The 23,887-nt window shown below is 44.1% G+C and overlaps 1 protein-coding gene across 1 annotated transcript; it reads left to right on the top strand.

The window, feature by feature from the left end:
- The first annotated feature begins 1,178 nt into the window (after positions 1–1,178).
- On the top strand, positions 1,179–22,759 carry CHORDC1 (cysteine and histidine rich domain containing 1). Its single transcript, XM_038761683.1, has 11 exons — positions 1,179–1,261; positions 7,901–7,950; positions 9,109–9,165; positions 9,684–9,844; positions 15,254–15,357; positions 16,362–16,420; positions 16,925–16,995; positions 18,152–18,257; positions 18,844–18,963; positions 19,808–19,870; positions 20,132–22,759. Exons 1-11 carry the CDS (start codon positions 1,198–1,200, stop codon positions 20,285–20,287), a joined length of 1,011 nt encoding a protein of 336 aa, XP_038617611.1. The 5' UTR covers positions 1,179–1,197; the 3' UTR covers positions 20,288–22,759.
- Positions 22,760–23,887: the final 1,128 nt, after the last annotated feature.

Genomic DNA, 23,887 nt, shown 5'->3' on the forward strand with positions numbered 1-23,887 from the left:
CTATTTATTTTATTTTTAAAATATAAAAATGATAATAATGGCATTTGTTAAGCGCTTACTATGCGCAAAGCACTGTTCTAAGCGCTGGGGGGGATACAAGGTGATCAGGTTGTCCCATGGGGGGCTCACAGTCAATCCCCATTTTACAGATGAGGTAACTGAGGCTGTGAGAAGTTAAGTGACTTGCCCAAGGTCACACAGCAGACATGTGGCGGAGGCAGGATTCGAACCCATGACCTCTGACTCCCAAGCCCGTGCTCTTTCCACTGAGCCACGCTGCTTCTCTGCTGTGCTAAAGCAAATATGTTTGGTTTGGTTCTCTGTCTCCCCCTTCTAGACTGTGAGCCCGCTGTTGGGTAGGGACCGTCTCTAGATGTTGCCGACTTGTACTTCCCAAGCGCTTACTACAGTGCTGTGCACACGGTAAGCGCTCAATAAATACGATTGAATGAATGAATGAATGAATTTTTAGCCTGTGAGCCCACTGTTGGGTAGGGACCGTCTCCATATGTTGCCAATTTACAGTGCTCTGCACATAGTAAGCGCTCAATAAATACGATTGATGATGATGATGATGATGATGATGATGATGATGATGATGATGATGATGATGATGATGATGGATGAATGAATGAATGAATGAATGAATGAATGAACCTCGCTAACCCCGCCCACTCTCCCTCCCTAGCCCCGCCCACTCCCTCCGTCCTCCAATCATCTCCCTAGCCCCGCTCACTCCCTCCACCCTCCAATCACCTCCCCGGCCCCGCCCCCTCCCCTCCCCTCCCTAACCCCGCCCACTCCCCCACCCTCCAATCAATCATCTCCCTAGCCACGCCCACTCCCTCCACCCTCCAATCAATCATCTCCCCGGCCCCGCCCACTCCCCCCCACCCTCCTGCCCTGCCCACTCCCTCCATCCTCCACTCCCCTCCCCGGCCCCGCCCCCTCCCCCTCTGTAGCCCCGCCCCTCCCTCCCGTCCCTCCGTCCGGGCCCGTAGCGCCCCCTCCCTGCGCCCCGCGGCCCCGCCCCCCCTCCCCCCCCCCCTCCCCCCCCCCCCCCCAGCGCCGGGCTGCGCCTGCGCAGGACCGGAAAGTTCGCGAAGGTTCCCGAAGCGGATCCAGGCGGCCGGCCGGCCGGGCCCGGAAGGCCGGTCACTTCCCGTCGGTTCCCCTCCGTGTCCCGGTCCGGGAGCCATGGCCTTACTGTGCTACAACCGCGGCTGCGGGCAGCGCTTCGACCCGGACACCAACCGAGACGGTCAGCTCCTCCTCCCCCCTCCTCCCCCCCCCCGCTTCCCCGGCCCGCGGCTCGCCCACCCGCAGGCCCTTCTCCTCCTCCTCCTCCTCCTCCTCCTCCAGCCCCCTCCTTTGCCCCCGTTCTGTCGCCCTCCTTTTCCTCCTCCCTTACCCCCTTCCCTTTCCTCCCTCCTTTCCCCCTTCCGTTTCCTCCTCCTTTCCCCCTTCCCCCCCTTTCCCCTTCCTTTTCCCTCCCTCCTTTCCCTCTTCCTTCCCCCCCTTTTTCCCCTTCCTTTTCCTCCTTCCTTTCTCCTCCCTCCTTTCCCCCTTCCTTCCCCCCCATTTCCCCCTTTTCCTCCTCCCTTTCCCCCTTCCTTTTCCCTCCCTCCTTTTCCCTTTTTCCCCTTCCTTTTCCCTCTCCTTTTCTCCTTCCCTTTCCCGCTTCCTTTCCTTTTCCCTCCATCCTTTCCCCCATCCCTTCCCCCCCTCCTTTCCCCTTCCATTTCCCCCTCCTTTCCCCCTTCCCCCCTTCCTTTTCCTCCTCTTTCCTCTTCCCTTTCCTCCTTCCTTTTCCCCTTTCCCCTTCCTTTTCCCTTCCTTTTCCTTCCCTCCTTTCCCCCTTCCTTTTTCCCCCCTTCCTTTTTCCCCCTCCCCTTTTCCCCTTCCTTTTCCCTCTTTTCCCTTCCTTTTCCCTCCCTCCTTTTTCCCTCTTCCCTTTTCCCCCTTCCTTTTCCCTCCCTCCTTTTTCCCTCTTCCCTTTTCCCCCTTCCTTTTCCCCCTTCCTTTTCCCCCTTCCTTTTCCTCCTTCCCCCCTCCTTTTCCTTCCTCCTTTCCCTCCCTTCTTTTTCTCCCTCCTTTCCCCCCCCTTCCTCCTTCCTTTTCCCTTCCCCATCTTACTATTATGTTCATTATGGCATTTAAGTGCTTACTGTTTACCAAGATATTTACTATTCTATTTATTTTGTTAATGACACACGTATAGCCATAATTCTATTTGTTCTGACGGTTTTGACACCTGTCTACGTGTTTTGTTTTGTCGTCTGTCTCCCCCTTCTAGACTGTGAGCCCGTTGTTGGGTAGGGACCGTCTCTATATTTTGCCGACGTGTACTTTCCAAGCGCTTAGTACAGTGCTCTGCAAACAGTAAGCGCTCAGTAAGTACGATTGAATGAATGAATGAACCAAGCACCGTTCTAAGCTGTGGGGTAGATAGAAGGTGATCAGGTTGTCCCACGTGGGGCTCACAGTCTTCATCCCCATTTTACAGATGAGAGAACTGAGGGCCAGAGAAGTGAAGCGGCTCGCCCAAGGTCACAGAGCAGACAAGTGACTCCCAAGCCCAGGCGCTACTCACTAGGCCACACTGCTCCTCCTCCTCCTCCTCCTCCTCCTCCTGGAAGAGCATCAGGACCTGCCCATCCTCATCAGATCCCTGTGGGCAGATCATAATAATAATAATAATGGCATTTGTTAAGCACTTACTATGTGGAAAGCACTGTTCTAAGCGCTGGGGAGGTTACAAGGTGATCAGATTGTCCCACGTGGGGCTCACAGGCTTAATCCCCATTTTACAGATGAGGTCACTGAGGCACAGAGAAGTGAAGTGACTTGCCCAAAGTCACACAGGTGACAAGTGGCAGAGCCGGGATTTGAACCCATGACCTCTGACTCCAAAGCCCGGGCTCACAGACACACACACACTCACTCACACTTTCTCCATCTCTCTTCCTTTCTCCCCCACCCCATAGGACCAAAGGTTTACAAGATCCATCATAGTTGCTCTTTTTTTATGGTATTAGGTGCTTACTATGTGCCAGGCACCGTACTAAGCGCTGGGGTTGATGCATGCTAATCGGTTTGGTCACAGTCCCTGTCCCCCATGGGGCTCAAAGGCTTAATCCTCATTTTACAGATGCGGTAACGGAGGCCCAGAGAAGCGAAGGGACTTGCCCGAGGTCACGCAGCAGACAAGTGCTGGCGCTGGGATTTAGAACCCAGGTCCTCGTGACTCCACTAGGCCACATTGATTCATTTAATCGTATTTATTGCTTCAATCGTATTTATTGGGCGACAGCACAAACCTGCAGTCCTGAGTGTTCAACCCAACTTGCTCCATGAATGGGAGGTGTTGAGGACAGAAGTTTCCATCTAATTGTTTTCATCTAGAAGTGCTTATTGAGCGCCTGCTGGGTGCAGAGCCTTGTACTAAATGCCTGGGAGGGCTTAGTACAGTGCTAAGCGCTTAGTACATTGCTCTGAACACAGGAAGCGCTCGATAAATACGATTGAATGAATTAGGAGCTGACATCGTAGCGGGGGAAGCAGACAGTAAGATAAATTATGAGTAGGGGATGCCAGAGTTTAAAGATATGTACCTAAGTGCTAGGGAGGGGTAATAATGATAATGATGGCATTTATTAAGCGCTCACTATATGCAAAGCACTGTTCTAAGAGCTGGGGAGGTTACAAGGTGATCAGGTTGTCCCACAGGGTGCTCACAGGCAATCCCCATTTTACAGATGAGGTAACTGAGGCGCAGAGAAGTTAAGTGACTTGCCCAAAGTCACACAGCTGACAGTTGGCGGAGTCGGAATTGGAACCCATGACCACTGACTCCAAAGCCCGGGCTCTTTCCACTGAGCCACACTGCTTCTCCTTGTGCTGGGGGAAGGCCCCTCAAGTGCTTGGATGATGCAGTAGGGGTGGGGAAGATGGGCGGTTCGTCAGAAAAGACCACCCGGAGGAGATGTGGTTTTAATCTTCTTACAAGACGTTGTTACTATATGGCATCGTAGTTGAGGTGCACTTGTTGTCAATCGGTCATTGTTTTTGGTTGAGGGAGAACTCCACGCCGACCACTGTACTGAGCCCTTGGGAGAGTCTAGGTAGCAGACACAATCCCTGCCCTGGGGGAGCTTACAGTCAAGTGGAGAAAACTGATGGAGTCTTAGGAGCAGTGAAGAAAGGTGGTGGGTGCACTTTATTAAGTGTTTAGCAGCTCCTCCTCTTTGGAGAACATGGTAGTTACTGAGAGCTCACCTCCTCCAGGTGGCCTTCCCAGACTGAGCCCCCTCCTCCCCCACCCCATCCCCCATGCCTTACCTCCTTCCCTTCCCCCCAGCACCTGTATATATGTATATATGTTTGTACGGATTTATTACTCTATTTATTTTACTTGTGCATTTTTATTCTACTTTTTTTATTTTGTTAATATGTTTTGTTCTCTGTCTCCCCCTTCTAGACTGCGAGCCCACTGTTGGGTAGGGACCGTCTCTATATGTTGCCAACTTGTACTTCCCAAGCGCTTAGTACAGTGCTCTGCACACAGTAAGCGCTCAATAAATACGATTGAATGAATGAATGGAGCCTTAATGCAGCATAAGATCAATGGGCTAAAATGTGATAAGAAAAGCTGAGAAAAGAAAGTAATATATTGGGAAGCTGAAACTATCAATCGGGGGTATTTACTGTGTGCTAAGCACCGTTCTAGACACTGGGCAGCACAATGCAGTGGAGTTGGTAGATGCATTGCCTGAGCTCACAAGGAGTTCAGAGACCAGAGGGTGAAATAAATTACCGAAAGGAAAATTGGAAGGTATAGGGTTATGTAGTTAGGTTGCTGTGGGGCTACTTGATCATATAAGGAGTAAGAGAAGATCAGAGCCGGGATCGCCGATTTATCGGGAGAATGGCAAGACTTGGTTATAGAATGGATGAGGAGACCTGGTGGCGTATGTCGACGTTTGGTTTGGGGAGATGAATGCATCATCATCGTCAATTGTATTTATTGAGCGCTTACTGTGTGCAGAGCACTGTACTAAACGCTTGGGAAGTACAAGTTGGCAACATGTAGAGACGGCCCCTACCCAACAGTGGGCTCACAGTCTAAAAGGGGGAGACAGAGAACAAAACCAAACATACTAACAAAATAAAATAAATAGAATAGATATGTACAGGTAAAATTAATAGAGTAATAAATATGTGCAAACATATATACATATATACAGGTGCTGTGGGGAAGGGAAGGAGGTAAGATGAGGGGGATGGAGAGGGGGACGAGGAGGAGAGGAAGGAAGGGACTCAGTCTGGGAAGGCCTCCTGGAGGAGGTGATTTCTTAGTATGCATTGCTGGATTAACTGAAAAAGTGGATGGGAGGAAGTAGAGCCCTGCAAGGATTTCCAGTCAGGCTGGGTCAGAACAAAAGTAGATCATACTCCACCCCTTAGAGCTTCAGAGGAAACTGATGGATGACCCCCGAGGCACTATGCGGTCATGTATGCTGGGGCAACTGGAATCAGCATTTCTGGGGACAACCTTAGCTGCAGAACTCCCTGGGCCTGGGTTGGACTTGGGCTGGGATGGAGATTATCATCAGCCTGTACACACTTCTAAGGGGAAGGATCCTGGGAGAAAGATAAGGAAGATCGTAAAGAATAGAGGTGAAATTGAATTTTAGGGAGTGAGTGAAGGGACAGGTAGATCTGAGAGTCATCCATCCTGAATTGGTAGCCAAGGGAGGAGGGAAAGAGCATAGGGCCTGGATCAGTTTGTGTGTGATCATGACCTCAGGTATGAGGAGGAAAAGGACAGTCGTAATTAAGCATAAAAAATATGTCCAGCTGTGTAGTTCTTCCGGATAATAGTGACCATGTACTGCATTAATATTATTTCACAGCTGAAGTCATAGTACTGATTAAGCATATGACAGCAAAAATTAGTCAGAAATGTTTTAGTCTAGCCGGAACCGTGTTAACATTCTTTAATTTGGTGGATGCATTAAGGCATTCTAATTGGCCAGAAATAGCCCTCTGTTACTGTAGTGTTTTGGGTTTTAGTGTTTTTAAAAAACGTGAAATTTGGTGGTTGCTCTCTGGTTACTTAACTTCTCTGTGCCTCAGTTCCCTCATCTGGAAAATGGGGATGAAGACTGTGAGCCCCCCGTGGGACAACCTGATCACCTTGTATCCTCCCCAGCGCTTAGAACAGTGCTTTGCACAAAGTAAGCGCTTAATAAATGCCATTATTATTATTATTATTGTTTATAGAATGTTAAATTTTTCTGAGAGAAAACTGATTAGCTGATAAGAACCTGCAAATCTTAACTGCAAGTTACGTAATTTTTCTCATATGCAGACATATGGTTTCATATTTTAAAGAATCCTTGCTTTTTATGTAGTATCAGTGACAGCACTATTTATTGAACACTTGTGGTCATTCACTGGGTGCGAGTTGTACAGAATCCAAGTGCAATGCTCATTATCTGCCATCAAGGACAAACTATTAGGGAACACAATGAGATGTGTGGTCATTGATAATTATCAGGTGTTAATTGTGCAATGTACAATGGTTAACAGACCGTGAGGATAGATATGTGATAAATATGGATAAAAACATCAGAAAAAAAGGATCGTATGTAAAGGCATTGAAGAGGTAGGAAAGATATGACTAAGATGGTGTGGAGATTAATCGGGGAATTACCGAGTGTGGAGATGGGGAAACTGAGGGCCTAGCAGTGGTTTGGAGATGGAGAGTTTAAGAATGAAGGATGATTAGATTACATTTGGAAGGAACACAGAGAAGAGGAACCTTTGGCATGCAAGTGCCAGAGTAGTAGCAAAGCAATCATGCTGTTTAAAACCCTTGAAGAATAGATGGTGTCCCACCCTGAGTTCTACTATATTTTTTTAGTATATTCTGCTATATATTTTATAATTCCTGTGCAGAAGGAATTCATAAGACCAGCCTCCCTGATGATTGAAATAGCATGAAATATGACAAATAGTTCTTATTTTGTTGCATAAGAATAAATCAGTTCTTCCCCCCCAACTAATAGTTTGTACAAAGGTGCGTTGAAAAATAAGAACTAGTAATTGTAGTAGATTTGCAAAAGTCACATGTGATTCATTTTATTTTTTAAAACGTAAAAGTCTTCATTGTGTGGTATCTCACACTGCCCAGGAAAGCCATCAGTGCTCATGGGTAAAATGTGTTTCACCAGTAAAAATGTATGGCGATTTCCGAGAAGATGGTTTTTAAAATACAGTACTCTATTTTGATATATAGCACACATCAACTCCGGGAATGTCATCAATAGCACTTACTGAGTGCTTCCTGTGAACTGAAGCAGTATATTCTGTGCTTGTGTTGGCGCGGGAGGTGTGCTATAAAAGAAATGAGCTACAATTCCTACCCACTGAGTTTGCAGCCCCTTTGGGATGAGCAGATACAAATTGGCAAATAAAATTAAGTAAAAAAAAAAAGAGAGAGGAAAAAGAGGATAAACGTAAGTCAGTAAAGAAGTAGCAAACAGGCACATAAGTGCTAAGGCAATTGGTTACATGTGAAGTTTTGATGTAGAGGTTTGAAGAAATTAAAAATAGAAGTTACAAATACCATAATTATTATTAGAAATGACTCAGCATGCCAGCATAGGCTTACTGGGGGCTAGGCACGTTTTGAAAATCCCTGAGCAGTCTGATTATCACTACCATAGCAACTATAACCTTTGAATTTCTGGCATCTGTGTGTATCATTTTAGCAAAATCTATGAACTTATTTTGATTATTTGAGGGAGGGTGTTGAAAAAAACAGTCAAAGGAATGAACAAACAGTGACTTAGTCTTATTCCTTATAAATCCTATTGGTGTCTTTATTTTTTAGATTCCTGCACATATCACCCGGGTGTTCCTGTCTTTCATGATGCTTTGAAGGTAGGCAACGGCCACCACACAAAATAGACCCTGAACAGTATTTTAAATGTTGTTTTTTATATATTTATTTAGCCCTCACATTTCTGCTCTTTTTAATGCCACTAATTTGGGATTGTGTGTAAATGTGAACACACTTGAGGTAGGGCAACAGATTGACTTTTCAATTGTTTCAACCTCTGTAGTTCTATAAATCCTGTATCTGTATCCTGTATCTACCCCAGCGCTTAGAACAGTGTGTGGCACATAGTAAGCGCTTAACAAATACCATAATTATTATTATTATTACACAAGTACTAAATTTTCATTTAAAATGGATTAACAAGTGGTTTACAGCAAATTGAGAAACTTGGGGAAAGATGACTGTTTTCTTTTTAGACACTCAGGTTTCTAGACGCTCTCTCTTTCCTAAAATGGTAATTTAGTGTTTGTTCCAAATTCAAGAATACAATAAATTCTCATTGTAACAAACCTCAGGAGCTCCTAGATTTATATTTTTTTAAATTGTCGTATTGATGTTAGGGTAGCCTGGTTTGAAAAACCACTGTGGCTTTTTAAAGTTTTCTCATTTCTTCTTAAATGAGAGGCAGTCGATATTTGTATAAATCAGTTGATTATATTTAGTTTTCAGTTAGCAAATCAAGTGTTTGAATCTTGCTCAGTTCTTCATTAATTTTTTTCTGCTGGCTTCTAACCTGAAACAGTGTTGAATTGTCCATATATCCTATTGTTTATCGTGTTTGTGTGTGTGTAGAATCACGTTTTTCCAAGATCCTGAGGCACGTTTATAGGATCTTTTATTAATGGTTCCCTTGATAAACGATCTCATTGGACCACACTTTACTTTTCTGAAGTCAAATGAATTGAAAGGGTATACGCCATAGTTCAGAGATTTCAATCATTTTGAGTCCCCAGTATAATCAGTCAATCAGTGGTATTTATTGAGCACTTACTGAAGATAGAGCACTGTACTAAGCACTTGGTAGAGTACAGTACAACAGTTGGTAGACACATTCTATGTGATTTGTCTTACCAATAGGTGCCCAAAGAAGTTGGCGAAATAGAGAAAGCTATGATTAGGGAGATAATGTCAGATTTTTTTACATTTGCTATTGGATGGGAATGTTTAAGTTAATTATTTTTCCCCCTTGAATTTCATAGGGTTGGTCATGCTGTAAAAGAAGAACAACTGATTTTTCTGATTTCTTAAGCATTGTGGTACGTATTACTGCTTTGTTCTGATGCTTATTTTAAAGAAGTAAATTATTGCAATGACACATTAGGCTGTCTTGTCTTCACAAGGCTTTGTTCTGCCCTGTGATGATTTTTAATTTTTGGTTCTACCAGCTTCTAAATGTCTCCAGGATTGTGTCTCTGACAGAAATGAACCTTTGGTAATACAAATTTGAATCTTTGTGTTAATGTACAGTGTAGTCTCTAAAATTATTGATTATAAGGGAATCGAGGGAGTCTTCCCGTGTTGAGATTCAAAAGTCATCTTAATCCATGTAATTTAGATGCAGAAATCTACATTTCATTAAGCCTATATATCCACTATATTAGCAATCTGGTTTTACGAGCAAATTAATTTGCATTGAGTTGTATCTCTAAACCTGGATTTTGTAAGGTGAAATGTCCCGGACCCGTGCCAGAATAATTTGTAGGAGTTTTGGGAAATGCGAAACTCTCCCTATTTAACACTTACAGAATACTTTTGCGGCTATTTTTGAGCACAGGGGTGTACCAAAGGCAAACATAGTAACGAGAAGCCCCCTGAGCCTGTTAAGCCCGAAGTGAAGAATACCACCGAGAGGAAGGAGCTGTCTGAGTTGAAACCGAAATTCCAGGAACACATCATTCAAGCCCCTAAGCCAGTAGAAGCCATAAAGCGGCCAAGGTAGAGTACTGGACGATTGTGCATTTACACCATATTTTGGAACTCCTTTTACTTTCTCCAAAGATGGGTAAAAAGCCTGCTAAATGCTCGCTCTGGTAGGAGCTCACAGAAAGCTGCAGGACTCGTCCACAGTAGCTCAGTGAGAACAAGTGGCTGAGCGAGTTAACAATGAAAGCAGAAAAACATGAGGGTAACATTAAATACAGTAAGGGCAGCAGACCAGAATTTTGGGGTCTCTCACCACTCAGGAAGGGGCTCTTCAGAGTCCACCAGTCCCAGTGGCCACAGCCTTCCCAACTTTCTAAAAGTTGACCTCCTGGTGGCTTTGGGGCCAGACAGCTGGTCCTTTTCCTTCTGCCTCCCTTCAGGGGAACCGAAAGGCCTTCACAACTAGCCACAGGGGTCCACACCATTCACCCCAGCTCCTTGGGAGAATCCCAGACCACGCTGCCTTGCTCCCACCTCTGCTGCCACACTGTATTTGGGGATTCAGAGGAAGGGGATCCCATTCCCACCACATAGGAAGACCGGGAAGCCCGCATGTTGTTTTCTTCCGGGGGGTAAATTTTGAGCTTATTTTATTTCTTCTGCTTTCCGCGTTCATAAGGCATAGGCCTGCTCCCTGACTATATGTTCAGTGGAGGCAACTGGGGAATGGGATGACAGCATGGGCGGGAATGTCAAATCACCCACAGGTGGTTGGTTGTGAACATTCCGTTCCCACATGTGTGGTGATGGGTCCGGGAATGTTTTTTCCTGTTCCCCAATCCCTCGAGTTATAAAATGAACTCAGAAACAAGAGGTCATTGCACATGGGCGTGCTTCCCTCCCTCCTTCCCTCCCTTTCGCTCTCGCATCATTATCAATATTTATTGACTGCAAACCCAAAGCACACTGGGCCTTTGGGAGGCTACAATAGAAGATGACGAATCCCTGCCCTTGGAGCTCCATCCTCTTGCTTTTTTTCCTTCTTCCCTAGCATCTGGCTCCTTCCTCGGACATTCAGAAACTCAGTATTGAATCATTCATTCTATAATTTAAAAATGCCCTACCTACTTTTTTTTTTAAAAAAACAAACCCTTATCTCCCTGCCTTCCACCCCATGAGTTTTCTCATCCTGACTTCTCCATGCTCAATTGGTAGCATGGAGGTTAACAATAATAATTGTGGAATTTGTTAAGCGCTTACTATTTGTCGATTACTGTTCAAAGCGCCGGGATAGCTATAACCAGGCCCCACATGGGCCTCACAGTCTAAGTAGGAAGAAGAACAGGTATTGAATCCCCATTTTGCAGACGAGGGAACTAAGGCCCATGGTCACACAGCAGGCAAGTGCAGAGCTGGGATTAGAACCCAGGTCCTCTGACTCCCAGCCTCTTGCTTTTTTCACTAGACCACACTGCTTTTCTAGCGGGGCTTCTAGCAGGAAGAAACTTCATGCTTCCCTGGCAGAAAGAAGCTAATCATGGTCATATAGACCTGTCCCTCTTGAAGCCAGCTCTCTAGGGCTGTTACGTTGCCAACTTGTACTTCCCAAGCGCTTAGTACAGTGCTCTGCGCACATTAAGCGCTCAATAAATACGAATGATTGATTGATTAGGGGTCTTCCACCTTGAGAAACAGAGCCTGACTCTTGCTTCCAGGAGGAGCAGTTACCATCTGGCATGTCCTTTATCTGTCTTTGGACCAACAAGAGGTGCCATAACTCGGGCTTAACTGGTGCTGCTGAGGAGGATGATGCTATTTATTAAGCACTTGCTGTGTGCCCGGTGCTGAGGTCGATTGAAGGTAATTCATTCAGTCGTATTTATTGAGTGCTTACTGTGTGCAGAGCACACTACTAAGCGCTTGGGAAGTACAAGTTGACAACATATAGAGACGGTCCCTAACCAACAACAGGCTCACAGTCTAGAAGGGGGAGACAGACGACAAAACAAAACATGTAGACAGGTGACAAGTTGTCAGAACAAATAGAATTAAAGCTAAATGCACATCATTAACAAAATAAATAGAATAGTAAATATGTACAAGTAAAATAGAGTGAGAAATCTGTACAAACATATATACAGGTGCTGTGAGGTAGGGTTGTGGGGATGAGGAGGAGAGGAAAAAGGGGGCTCAGTCTGGGAAGGCCTCTTGGAGGAGGGGAGCTCTCAGTAGCGTTTTGAAGGTAATCTAGGTCAGGGTGCAGTTCCTTTCAAGCTTTTTTGGGCCAAATCCTAAGGCTATCCAAGTTGACTACAAGAGAGATTCCTCTGTCACAACTGTGACAGATACCCCTTAGTCCTGGCCTGTCAAATTTGTTATTTATTCCAGATGTATGTGCAATTACCTAAGCACATCCCGTAAAATCAAAACAAAAAGGTATAGCCAGGTAACGATAGTGAACAGGATAACCCAAGGTTCTCAAACTTCCATCCTTTAATGCCCCCAACCCCACCCCCAAATGGAAATCTTTAGATCGTCCCTTTTGGACATAGCAGCAGAATTTAACTTCCTTAAAATATTGCTTGATAGACTTAGACCTCCTCCAGAGTGAGCTTATAGATGCAGTCCGTCTAATCAGGACTGACTTCCCTCCTCATCCCCTTCCCAGTTCTCAGAGTTGTCTGCCATAAGTGCTATTCTGTTAGCAGTCTTTCTGCTCTAGGAGGCAACAAAGCAGACATGCCTCCTTCGCTCTTATGCTCGAGCTGCTGAACGCTGCTGGCGAAAGTCTAAACACCATGCCAACCTCGTTCACTTCAAGTTTATCCTTTCCTGCCTTAACTCAGCCCTCTCTTCTGCCAGACAAAACTATTTCTCCTCCCTTATTGACACCCATGCCCATCACCCCCGCCAGCTCTTCCGTACATTCAACTCCCTTCTCAGGCCCCCGGTTCCTCCCCCTCCTCCTTCCCTCACCCCCAACGATCTGGCCTCCTACTTCATTAACAAAATTAAATCCATCAGGTCCGACCTCCCCAAAGTCTCTTCCCCCCCTTTCTCCAACCCCCCGGCTCTCAACACTCTCTGCTACTCTCCCATCCTTCCCAGCGGTATCCTCAGAGGAACTCTCCTCCCTCCTCTCAAGTGCTACTCCGGCCACCTGTGCTTCTGACCCCATTCCCTCTCATCTTATGAAATCTCTCGCTCCATTCCTTCTCCCCTCCTTAACTTCCATCTTCAACCGCTCACTCTCCACTGGTTCCTTCCCCTCTGCCTTCAAACATGCCCATGTCTCTCCCATCCTAAAAAAACCCTCTCTTGACCCCACCTCACCTTCTAGTTATCGTCCCATATCCCTCCTACCATTCCTTTCCAAACTCCTTGAACGAGTTGTCTACACGCGCTGCCTAGAATTCCTCAACAACAACTCTCTCCTCGACCCCCTCCAGTCTGGCTTCCGTCCCCTTCATTCCACGGAAACTGCGCTCTCAAAGGTCACCAATGACCTCCTGCTTGCCAAATCCAACGGCTCATACTCTGTCCTAATCCTCCTCGACCTCTCAGCTGCCTTTGACACTGTGGACCACCCCCTTCTCCTCAACACGTTATCTGACCTTGGCTTCACAGACTCCGTCCTCTCCTGGTTCTCCTCTTATCTCTCCGGTCGTTCCTTCTCAGTCTCTTTTGCAGGCTCCTCCTCCCCCTCCCATCCTCTTACTGTGGGGGTTCCCCAAGGTTCAGTGCTTGGTCCCCTTCTGTTCTCAATATACACTCACTCCCTTGGTGACCTCATTCGCTCCCATGGCTTCAACTATCATCTCTACGCTGATGACACCCAGATCTACATCTCTGCCCCTGCTCTCTCCCCCTCCCTCCAGGCTCGCATCTCCTCCTGCCTTCAGGACATCTCCATCTGGATGTCCGCCCGCCACCTAAAGCTCAACATGTCGAAGACTGAGCTCCTTGTCTTCCCTCCCAAACCTTGTCCTCTCCCTGACTTTCCCATCTCTGTTGACGGCACTACCATCCTTCCCGTCTCACAAGCCCACAACCTTGGTGTCATCCTCGACTCCGCTCTCTCATTCACCCCTCACATCCAAGCCGTCACCAAAACCTGCCGGTCTCAGCTCCGCAACATTGCCAAGATCCGCCCTTTCCTCTCCATCCAAACCGCTACCCTGCTAATTCAAGCTCTCATCCTATCCCGTCTGGACTACTGCACTAGCCTTCTCTCTGATCTCCCATCCTCGTGTCTCTCTCCACTTCAATCCATACTTCATGCTGCTGCCCGGATTATCTTTGTCCAGAAACGCTCTGGACATATTACTCCCCTCCTCAAAAACCTCCAATGGCTACCGATCAATCTGCGCATCAAGCAGAAACTCCTCACCCTGGGCTTCAAGGCTGTCCATCACCTCGCCCCCTCCTACCTCACCTCCCTTCTCTCCTTCTACTGCCCAGCCCGCACCCTCCGCTCCTCCACCACTAATCTCCTCACTGTACCTCGCTCTCGCCTGTCCCGCCAAGCTAGCTCTCTTCCTCCCTTCAAGGCCCTGCTGAGAGCTCACCTCCTCCAGGAGGCCTTCCCAGACTGAGCCCCTTCTTTCCTCTCCCCCTCGTCCCCCTCTCCATCCCCCCGTCTTACCTCCTTCCCTTCCCCACAGCACCTGTATATATGTATATATGGTTGTACATATTTATTACTCTATTTATCTATTTATTTATTTATTTTACTTGTACATTTCTATCCTACTTATTTTATTTTGTTGGTATGTTTGGTTCTGTTCTCTGTCTCCCCCTTTTAGACTGTGAGCCCACTGTTGGGTAGGGACTGTCTCTATGTGATGCCAATTTGTACTTCCCAAGCGCTTAGTACAGTGCTCTGCACATAGTAAGCGCTCAATAAATACGATTGATTGATTGATTGATTTACAGGTGTATTTGGCCTGATATTTCACTACTTAAAATATTAATCCTGGGAAATTAAAGCTTCAGCCTTGGGTCCGATAATCCATTTTTAACAGGAAATTTTAGATGTTGTACATCATCTATTAAATATTGGGTTGACTGTGCTTGGAAAGGGAACTTGGTTTAAAAGTGGTGGACTGTGGCCTGGTAACAGTTGAACTCAAGTCTTGGAGTGCATTTCCTTGGCCAGACGTTAGCTGCTTTAGCGTAAATTAGTGTCTTACTATGTACAGAAATGCAAAGGCGCACTTAAAATCAAAATTCAACATATGCCTTACCCAGTGATTTTAGAACCACCCAGACTTATGGCCTTATGTCCCAGTTAAGACAGTTTTATGATTTGGTTCTGTCAGAGTTTTGGTGCTTTCCTTCCTTTTTATAAGGTGTTGCTGAAACGATTTGCTAAATAGGTACTCTAAAATTTTGGCTGGAGAAAAATTGCTTTGCATTTTGGTTCAAAGAAAACTTTACTGAATGTTCTCCAGGGTTGTAACAGTGTTAACGTTTCTGTAGCCCAGATGAACCAATGGAAAACTTGCAGTTGAAAATATCTGCCTCTCTGAAACAAGCACTGGATAAACTTAAGCTGACGCCTGGGGGTGAAGAAGAAAAAAAGGGTAAGCAATCACATAGGTCCTGCTGCCTATAATGACAATAAACTCGCATTGTCCTCTCTCCATAATGGTAACCATGCCCAGTTTTGTTTTTTTTCCCTTACCCTCAGTCCACAGGAATAGCAAGATGTGTTTTAAGATTTCACATGGGAGGGGCCGAATTAGGGGAGAACTGTGATTTTTTTTCCCACCTGCTCCCACCCAATTCACATCCCCCCGCAATCAGACCAGGCTGTTCCACTCTCTCTTGGATTCAGCGTGTCCACCAGGGTTGCATAGTACGCATTGCGTCTGTGCTTGGGTGATGGACAGCGTAGCCATGTGACAGGAGGGGGATTTGTATGGCCTTTAACCCTTTCTGTATAGACAGGCTACTCCCGGAGAGAGGGGAATGGGGTAGTATAGGTTTGGGTTGCCACAAGTGTGTTTTTAAAATGCTGGGTTAATAATTTAACACAGTTGCTTTGTAGTGTAATCTACATTTTCAGTGTATACTTGTATGCCTGCATTTTCAAAGCTTCAGAAAATGCGAATGTTTAATACGATCAATGTGTGCAGGGTGTGTATGCGTCTATATGGTTTTGGTTTCAGATTCAGAGTTGCTGCCACTAGCGGTAAAGTTAACCTGCAGATGTGGACTAAGGCTGATGCAGGGGTGGGGCTATGATGTGCCAGCTCTTTTCAGCCCCTGATAACTTATCCTCAGTCTCCTCCAGATAAGGGACAACCTAACAGAAACAAGATGGGTTGGAAGGTGGGAAGCTTTTTTTAATGCAAAGTATAAAGCCTTCCCACATATGTTCCTGGGAGTGTAGGGAAAACGTATTCAGACACTTGTGGCTGCTGTCCTCTCCCTTTCGGTGGAGGTTATTTAGATTACAGCACAGCCCAATAGGACTGTTCTTTAGTAAAGAAAGCCATTTGCCAACCATCACGGTTGAAAGTATAGAGGGATTGAATAGTTTGGTCCTGGGGGTAGTGATGAAGTTTTTTTTTTCATGTTACAGAGGAGGACAGTGATGAAATCAAGATTGGGACGTCATGTAAAAATGGAGGCTGCTCAAAGGTATTAAGAAAAAAGCATTCTTTGAATTTTGTTCATTGAAGTTTTTTTAGGAAGCTAGGTTGATGAAGTTCAGTACTCACTGTGAAATCCCTAAAGCAAAATGTGGGTCAGGATCTTTTCATTTAGAAATGGAGCTGCTAAGGAGATTCTTGTTTTGGGCCTTGGGTCAGGTGGTTGGGAGATGCCAGAGACCTGAGGATGTTGGAAGCTGTTCCTGACTGCCAACTACCCACAGGGTCATGGTGGTTAAAATAGCACCACCAGTCAGAAGAGCATCTACAAAACTAATTTCCTGAAAACAGAAGAAACTGAGTCAAACCACTGGTCTTTTACATCAGGCGTTTATTTAGAAAAACCTTTCTCTTAGGTCTCTTGGGGTTTTTGGTTTGATTTTACTATTCCAAGTCTACTGCAGTTCTAGGAATTGACTTAAAAAAAATTGACTTAAAATTCCTAAATAATTGCATCATGCATACACTTGAAATATATTCTGTTTGATTTCAGACATATCAAGGTCCCCAGAGTCTAGAAGAAGTCTGCATATTTCATTCTGGAGTGCCTATTTTCCATGAAGGGTAAGCGTGATTCAGTGCGGTGCTTTGTCTTAGCAGCCCTGGATGATTATCGTAGAATTTTTGCCCTGATACTACTATGCTTTCTTTAGCCCAATTCTGCTGGGGAACATAATTCCCTCTATCAGTCCAGCTCCATTTGCGAATATTAATGAAAATTGTGTATTTATGTTCAGAACCAGAGCTGAGATGGACACATTATTGCTCCTCAACTCTCATCACAAACTCAGTTGCAATTATGGAGCGCTGACTGTGTGCAGGGTACAATATAACAGAGCTGATAGACAACATTCCCGGCCCACAAAGGAGCTTATGGAGGGAAACTGCTTACGCATTCCTCCAGGTTGCTACCTTTGCTCCAATCAGCTCTGTCATTCCACGCTGAAAGGACCTAGACTTCGGTGTAATGAAAGATCCTTGCTATGGCAGTAGAAGTAGAGGCAGCTGCATGAACAGACCAGCACTGGGTTCTGGTAAAAGACTGCCCAATGACCAGTCTGGACTTTTTCGTGGTGCGACTTCTACAAAGTAACAGTGTTGAAATCGTAGTGATGAGGAAGAGTTAATTTGCCAAGACGCTCAATAGCCAGAGTCTTGTTAACGTTGACTAGTTTGCTGTGGCATGGTTATTATCTAATGTAGTGACTGTTTATGTGATGTTGCCATCTATAATGACTGATTTTGGGGTAACAGCATGAGTAAACCAACTACAGCAGCTAATTGTACTTACACCCTAGGTATGTTTATTGTACGTCACTCTGGGCAGGGAATGTGTCTACCAAATCCTTGTGTCGTACGCTGCCAAGCTCTTTGTACAGTGCTCTTTTTAGACTGTGAGCCCACTGTTGGGTAGGGACTGTCTCTATATGTTGCCAACTTGTACTTCCCAAGCGCTTAGTACAGTGCTTTGCACACAGTAAGCGCTCAATAAGTACGATTGATTGATTGATTGCTCTCTGCACACAGTAAGCACTCAGTAAATACCACTGATTGATGGCTGTATGTTAATGCTGAATCTGCAGCTTTCTGGGTGCCTTTGCAGAACAGGCTCTAGTTGCCTACCATGTCCCCGTGGCATGTGGTGGAAGACGAGGTCTAGACTGAACCCATACCAATGTTCCTCCAATTTTAAATATAAACATTGTTTTGGAATTCACAGGATGAAGTACTGGAGCTGTTGCAGAAGAAAAACATCTGATTTCAATACATTTTTGGCCCAAGAAGGTTGTACGACGGGAAAGCATATGTGGATTAAGAAGGATGCTGTAAGTCAGTCATTTTTTATCACCAGGGGTCAGCCCTACTTAACATTCATATTGTAGGAGTTTGTACTGCCTTTAGAGGAAATAGCCTTTTTCATCTACATGATACTATGCATTTTGGTGGTGGTAATTGAAAAGCCTAAAGTGATCATAACTTTTCTCCCCTGATGTCTTCTATGCTACCTTTATTGGAAATAGAATTTTCAACCATTGATTCCACTTAAACTCATTGTCTTATTCCTGTCATAAGAAAATAACTTTCATGGGCATTCTCAGATTGTGATGGGTTTTTTTTATTACTATAATATAGATTCAACTATCGATCACAAGTATTAGTAAATATCTTGTTAGGAATATGTGCTACAATTTGTACTTGCACTGATTGTTTCTCCATAATATGTATTTAATGTCTGTCTTCCCCTCTAGGCTGTAAGCTCCTTGTGGGCATCAACCCAACTTTGTTTTATTGTCCTCTACCAAGTGATTTGGACAGTGCTGTCTGCACACAGTAAGTCCTCAAATACCACTGGGCTTTCTAGACACAGACAAATATTAAATCTGTTGTTTTTCTTCATCGATGTCATTGCAGGGGAAAAAGGTTATTCCTTGTAGACATGACTGGCATCAGACTGGAGGTGAAGTGACCATTTCAGTATATGCTAAAAATTCTCTTCCAGAACTTAGTCATGTAGAAGCGAACAGTACACTGGTGAGTGTTTAAATTATAATGCTGTTACATTCTTGCCCTGGCGTTTTGGACTGAGGGTTCCTCATCTGTAACTGGAGTTAGAGCCTACTCCTTTCTCCTTAAGAGACTGTGAGCCCCATGGACTTTGACCACCTGATTATCTTGTATCTACCCTCATGCTTAGTAGAGTTCTAATACTATTATCATTACTAGGGAAAGTGAAGGAGGTCTCCTTTTTTCCACCATCAGATGAAATTAAAACTGAACTCAGTTATTGTGGAAAATAAAGGAACAGCTATAATGCATGATGTGTTTTTCTAAGTTTTGAGAACTACTTTAAATTTTTAAATCAAAGTCTGCCTTCATTTTGAAATAGTTATAAGAGGTCATTCTTACCCTGCATACTGACCAACTCAAAATGCAATGCACTAACAAGAGTCCTATGTATATGTATTTTATATATTTTAAGGGAATTCCCTTCTCTTGCCCCTTCAGCAAAATGTTTACTGAACCTTCTCCAGGTTAACTTTTATGGTTAGGAAATCCCAGCCTTTTAAAACATGTTTCCCTTTTAAAAAAAAAAAAAAACCAAATCAGCCGGAATGCTGGTTACTTTAGTATGATTGATTTTTCAAAAGTCCTAATACAGTACGTAGTCTCTCCTTGGACTTCCCTGTATGACACTCCCTGGGTGCTCTTGTTTTCAGAAGATAAATGGAGTCTATTCAACCAAAGCGTGTTATGCTTTGCCTATCATGTGCTCTTCTCAACAGAATAGACAAGTTATTGCTATTGGTGCAAAAGTGGAGTTTGCAGAAATGCTTATCATTTTGAACATGATAAATTGAGTGCTTTTTCTTTCCAGTTAAATATTCATATTGTATTTGAAGGAGAAAAGGAATTCCATCACCATGTGAAATTGTGGGGTGTAAGTATTATCATATACTCCTTCCAGATTTTTCTAGTGGTCCACAATTCATCATCTTAACAGACATACGTCATTAAGAGGGGTGACTGGGTAGGGGATATGATTGTGTGCCAATTAGAGAAAACTGCAGTACCACTGCTAACCCCCAAGTTCAATTTACAATGCAGAAAACAGGGAATTGGGGGACCATTACTGCAAGTAAAGAACGGGATTATTTTGTCCTGAGCACACTTTCAGTATGCCTCCATTCTTTTGCTACAGGTGATTGATGTAAAGAGAAGCTGTGTAAATATGACGGCCACAAAGATTGAAATCTCTATGAAGAAAGCAGAACCCATGCTATGGGCAAGGCTAGAACTCCCTCCTCCCAAAACACAAGAAAAACAGAAAGAGGCTGGCTTAAAAGATCAAGAGTAAAGAAAGAACGAACTACTAGCTATCACTTACCCCTCTGGCATCCTGTTGCTGCAGGGTGGAATGGTGACTTGCTGCTGTAATCCGGTTGAAGTAATTTTTATTGCTTCTATCCATTGCGGGGAATATTCTTACCTTAATGCTGGACTTAGGCACTGTAACTAAAGGCAGGGAAGAGGAAAAGTCACAGAAAGCGTTTCCCAATATCACCTTTGAGTTAAAATGGGAAATACTAAGAGCTGTGTACCTCCTTTTTCTTCTTTGCTCCCTTCCCAACTTTTATCTCATAGTGACCTAGAATGGAAGTTATTGTAAGATTCATTTTGATGTTTAGGTTCTTGCCTTTTTTTTTCTTTGAAGCTTCAGCTTTTGAAAACATGTTTAATTTGCTGTGTTTCCCACGATTCAGACTAACTGGACCATTGGAATCGACGCTAGTGATTGGGCACCAGGAAAAATTTTACTCATCCACATTTCTAAGAGGAGAGCCTCAGTTTTGCCTTCCAGCACCCTAGCCAAATGGGGAATTAAGGACCTTTCATCTGGAAGGAAATAGTTTGTTCATGTGAGCTCTTTCTTCAGGGTTTTTTTACAAGAACATTTCCCCGATTAAGAGGACTGGTGTATCTTCCTAAATGGAATTTACCTGAGGGAAGAGGATTCTTAATTGTGTAATGAAAACAGGCATTACTGCAGAACTGGGTGTGCACTTCCCCATAGAACTTACCAGCAACTCTAGCCCCCCAAAAAAACAGTTGTATAAAGCAAACTGCCAGGTTCACCCACTATTTTCAGGCTGAGAGAAGCATTTTAGGAAACTGGGCAACTAATCAAATCCTAGATGTGAGGGTTGGTTTGTCTGACTTCTCTCTAGTGCCGGTGAAATGAGGACTACTTTGCGAGCTCTTGCGTTCTTACAGGAGGCAAAGCTAGGTATTCCTCTCTTCCAGCTGCCACACAGCAGATGGTTAAATCTAATTGAGGTAGCATACCCATTAAGGAGTAATTAGAATTTCACAATGTTAGGCAAAGCTCTGAGAAAACCACAAGTCTTCTGAGCACTTACTGGGTGAGTTACAATAATGCCCCCCAAGTCAAGTTCTAGGAGATGGTTTGTGTTCCCCCAACAATCAGTGAATGTAAGGGAGTGAATATTTCTTTGAAACTTGGGTCAACAAAGCTATGCTAAAATACATTTTTACCTGCATTCTCATCTTTTCAGCCCCCTATTTTCTAGATTAAAAAACTCCTGCCTCACAGACTGCTTATCAAATTTGGGGCTGGGAGCTGCTTGCATGCTTTTCCTCTCAAATGGTCTCTTTCACATGTGCTCGATTTTCTCTGAGATAGATATGCCTGTCTTTCGAGGGCGAACAGCCTTCTTTTAACAGAACAAATGCTTTTACCCTACTATGCTGGATTTGTTAAACCATGCCATTTTGTTTACCTTTAGTGATATTCCAGATTCTCATCCATTTCTGGTGAAGAGCTAGCTAGAACCTTTGGCTTCTGTTCACCTCCAGTGCTGAAAAGAAATATCTCAAGGAATGTTACTTCATTTAAGATCCCACCTTTCTGTTTTCAAAAAAAAAACAAAAAACAGGTTGCTTGAAAGGGAGCAAGGAAGTTTTTATAATGGAGAAATAGGGTTTTTTTTTGTTTTGTAGCAAATGATGTAAATACTTGTAAAAATGTAAACTCAGATCAACATACCCTAAATGACCATTGTAACTTGTTGATCTAGTTAATCCGTGTGTTACTATTATTAGATCTGTTCACACTAGTTAGAATGGCACAAGACTGTGCTCTGTGTACTGTATTTATTATCTGTTCTTTCAGAGCATTCTTTTTACCCTTGCTCTCATTGGAATGTTTAATTAGAGCAACCCACACCCACTCAACAGATTAATTCTCTCCCAAATACCTTGGGGATGCTCACCTTTTGGATCCAGGCTCCCTGGTTTTACTCTTTACTCAGTACAGAAATAGCACTGAAGTGATATCCATGTCTTCTGGTTTAAGGATTGTTTTTCTTACAGCTCTCCCTTTCTGTTCTTTTGGAACCAAATGACTCCTGCTTTTTTTTTTTAGTAATATTAATATTGTGACACTGGTTTGCTGAAACATAATGAAATTTTACTTCTGAATTGGTGGCCTGTCAGTGTTTTTCTTTTTGCATGGGAATTGTCTAAATGTTACAGATTTGTTTTGAGTTGAATTTTCCCCCTATATTTCTGAATAAATTATCATTATACCAGCAAACTGTTTACCATCTGCTAATCTGAACAATTCGTTTTAGCCATGGGCTAAATACATTAAAATGTAGTAAACTCCCTTTGTTATGCACTATGAAATGTTGGTGTCTTTGGATTTTCACTTTTGGAAACCTTGGTGTGGGTATAGCCACGGGAAGTACTCACTACCCACTACTGATAATTTTATAACCTGACCCATTAAATAAATGCAATAACTTTTTCACTCAGTCACATTTTCTCTTAAAAATATAGCCTATCTGGATTTTTGAGAACATTACATCTAGGAGATCTGTCCAGCTCCACAGGATTTCAGAGAGAAACTATGTTTCCAAGTCCCTTTCAAAACCTACTCACTCTTGGGAACAGGGAACCTGGTGCTGTGTAAAAACCACTGAGCATTTGTGGATAATTCACCCTTCACAAGATGGGGGCAGCTGACATTTGTTTCAGATCTTATTCCTTTAGAAGTGCTAACCAATAACGAGGTCTTTGCTGGGAAAAACTGAGGTCATGATTTTAAAATAGATTTTAAAAGAATCTTTTAACAAGCCAGGGTCTGAACTGGTACCACTAATCCCCCGTACCACATGGAGAATTTTAAATTTAGATTTGAGACAAGAGCCTAGTGCAAAGGGGGATTTCTCTACCCTTATTGGGCTTACTGTAGAAACTGTAGAGGGTGAACCCTGGAAAAGGCAGACATAGATTTCAATGCTCTAGTCACACTGGGCTGGGACTATAGGAGTCTCAGGTTGAGTTCTTCACCAGGTGTTATCTTGAGCAATCTGGCCTGGTGGTATTACTATTCTGGTATTTGTTAAGCACTATGTGTCTAGCACTGCGATCAAAACAAACTCATCGGGTTGGATTTGGATACAGTCCTTGTCCCACGTGAAGCTCACAGTTTAAGAGGGAGTAGGATTTAATCCTCATTTGACAGTTGAGGAAACTGAGGCCCAGAGAAGTTGTGATTTGCCCACAGCAAGCAATCGGAAGAGCTGGGGTTAGAATCTGGCCTTTTGGGCAGACAGTGCAAGTGGTGAAAGGCAATACCTTTCCCAAAGTGCATTACCTGGCCCAAGAACAAGTCCCTCTACTCAACTGGTCTCAAGAAGCTTCGGGGATGAGAGGGAAGCTTGTATATAAAGGGATCCACTACCTAAGCCACCTACTTCCATTTACAGACTGCAGCTCACAGGCAAACTGACAGGAAACTGATTTTGGTCAACAAACATCAATCACTACAGTCCCTGGGGTCTCTTGTGAGGAAAACTGCAGTGTGTAAGTTAACAGTCTCAATTATCAGCTCACAGACCAGAGCACTATTACTTGACTGATGGTAAAGGCA

Source organism: Tachyglossus aculeatus, chromosome 20 (assembly GCF_015852505.1).
Source record: "Tachyglossus aculeatus isolate mTacAcu1 chromosome 20, mTacAcu1.pri, whole genome shotgun sequence".
Lineage (NCBI taxonomy): Eukaryota > Metazoa > Chordata > Mammalia > Monotremata > Tachyglossidae > Tachyglossus > Tachyglossus aculeatus.

What these genes read in the sequence shown, in the direction of transcription:
- CHORDC1 (XM_038761683.1), top strand. Translation starts at nt 1,198, where the DNA reads ATGGCCTTACTGTGCTACAACCGCGGCTGCGGGCAGCGCTTCGACCCG. An exon ending in AAAATGGAGGCTGCTCAAAG is followed by an intron (nt 16,421 to 16,924) that starts GTATTAAGAAAA and finishes GTTTGATTTCAG; the next exon opens with ACATATCAAGGTCCCCAGAG. An exon ending in TAGAAGCGAACAGTACACTG is followed by an intron (nt 18,964 to 19,807) that starts GTGAGTGTTTAA and finishes TTTTCTTTCCAG; the next exon opens with TTAAATATTCATATTGTATT.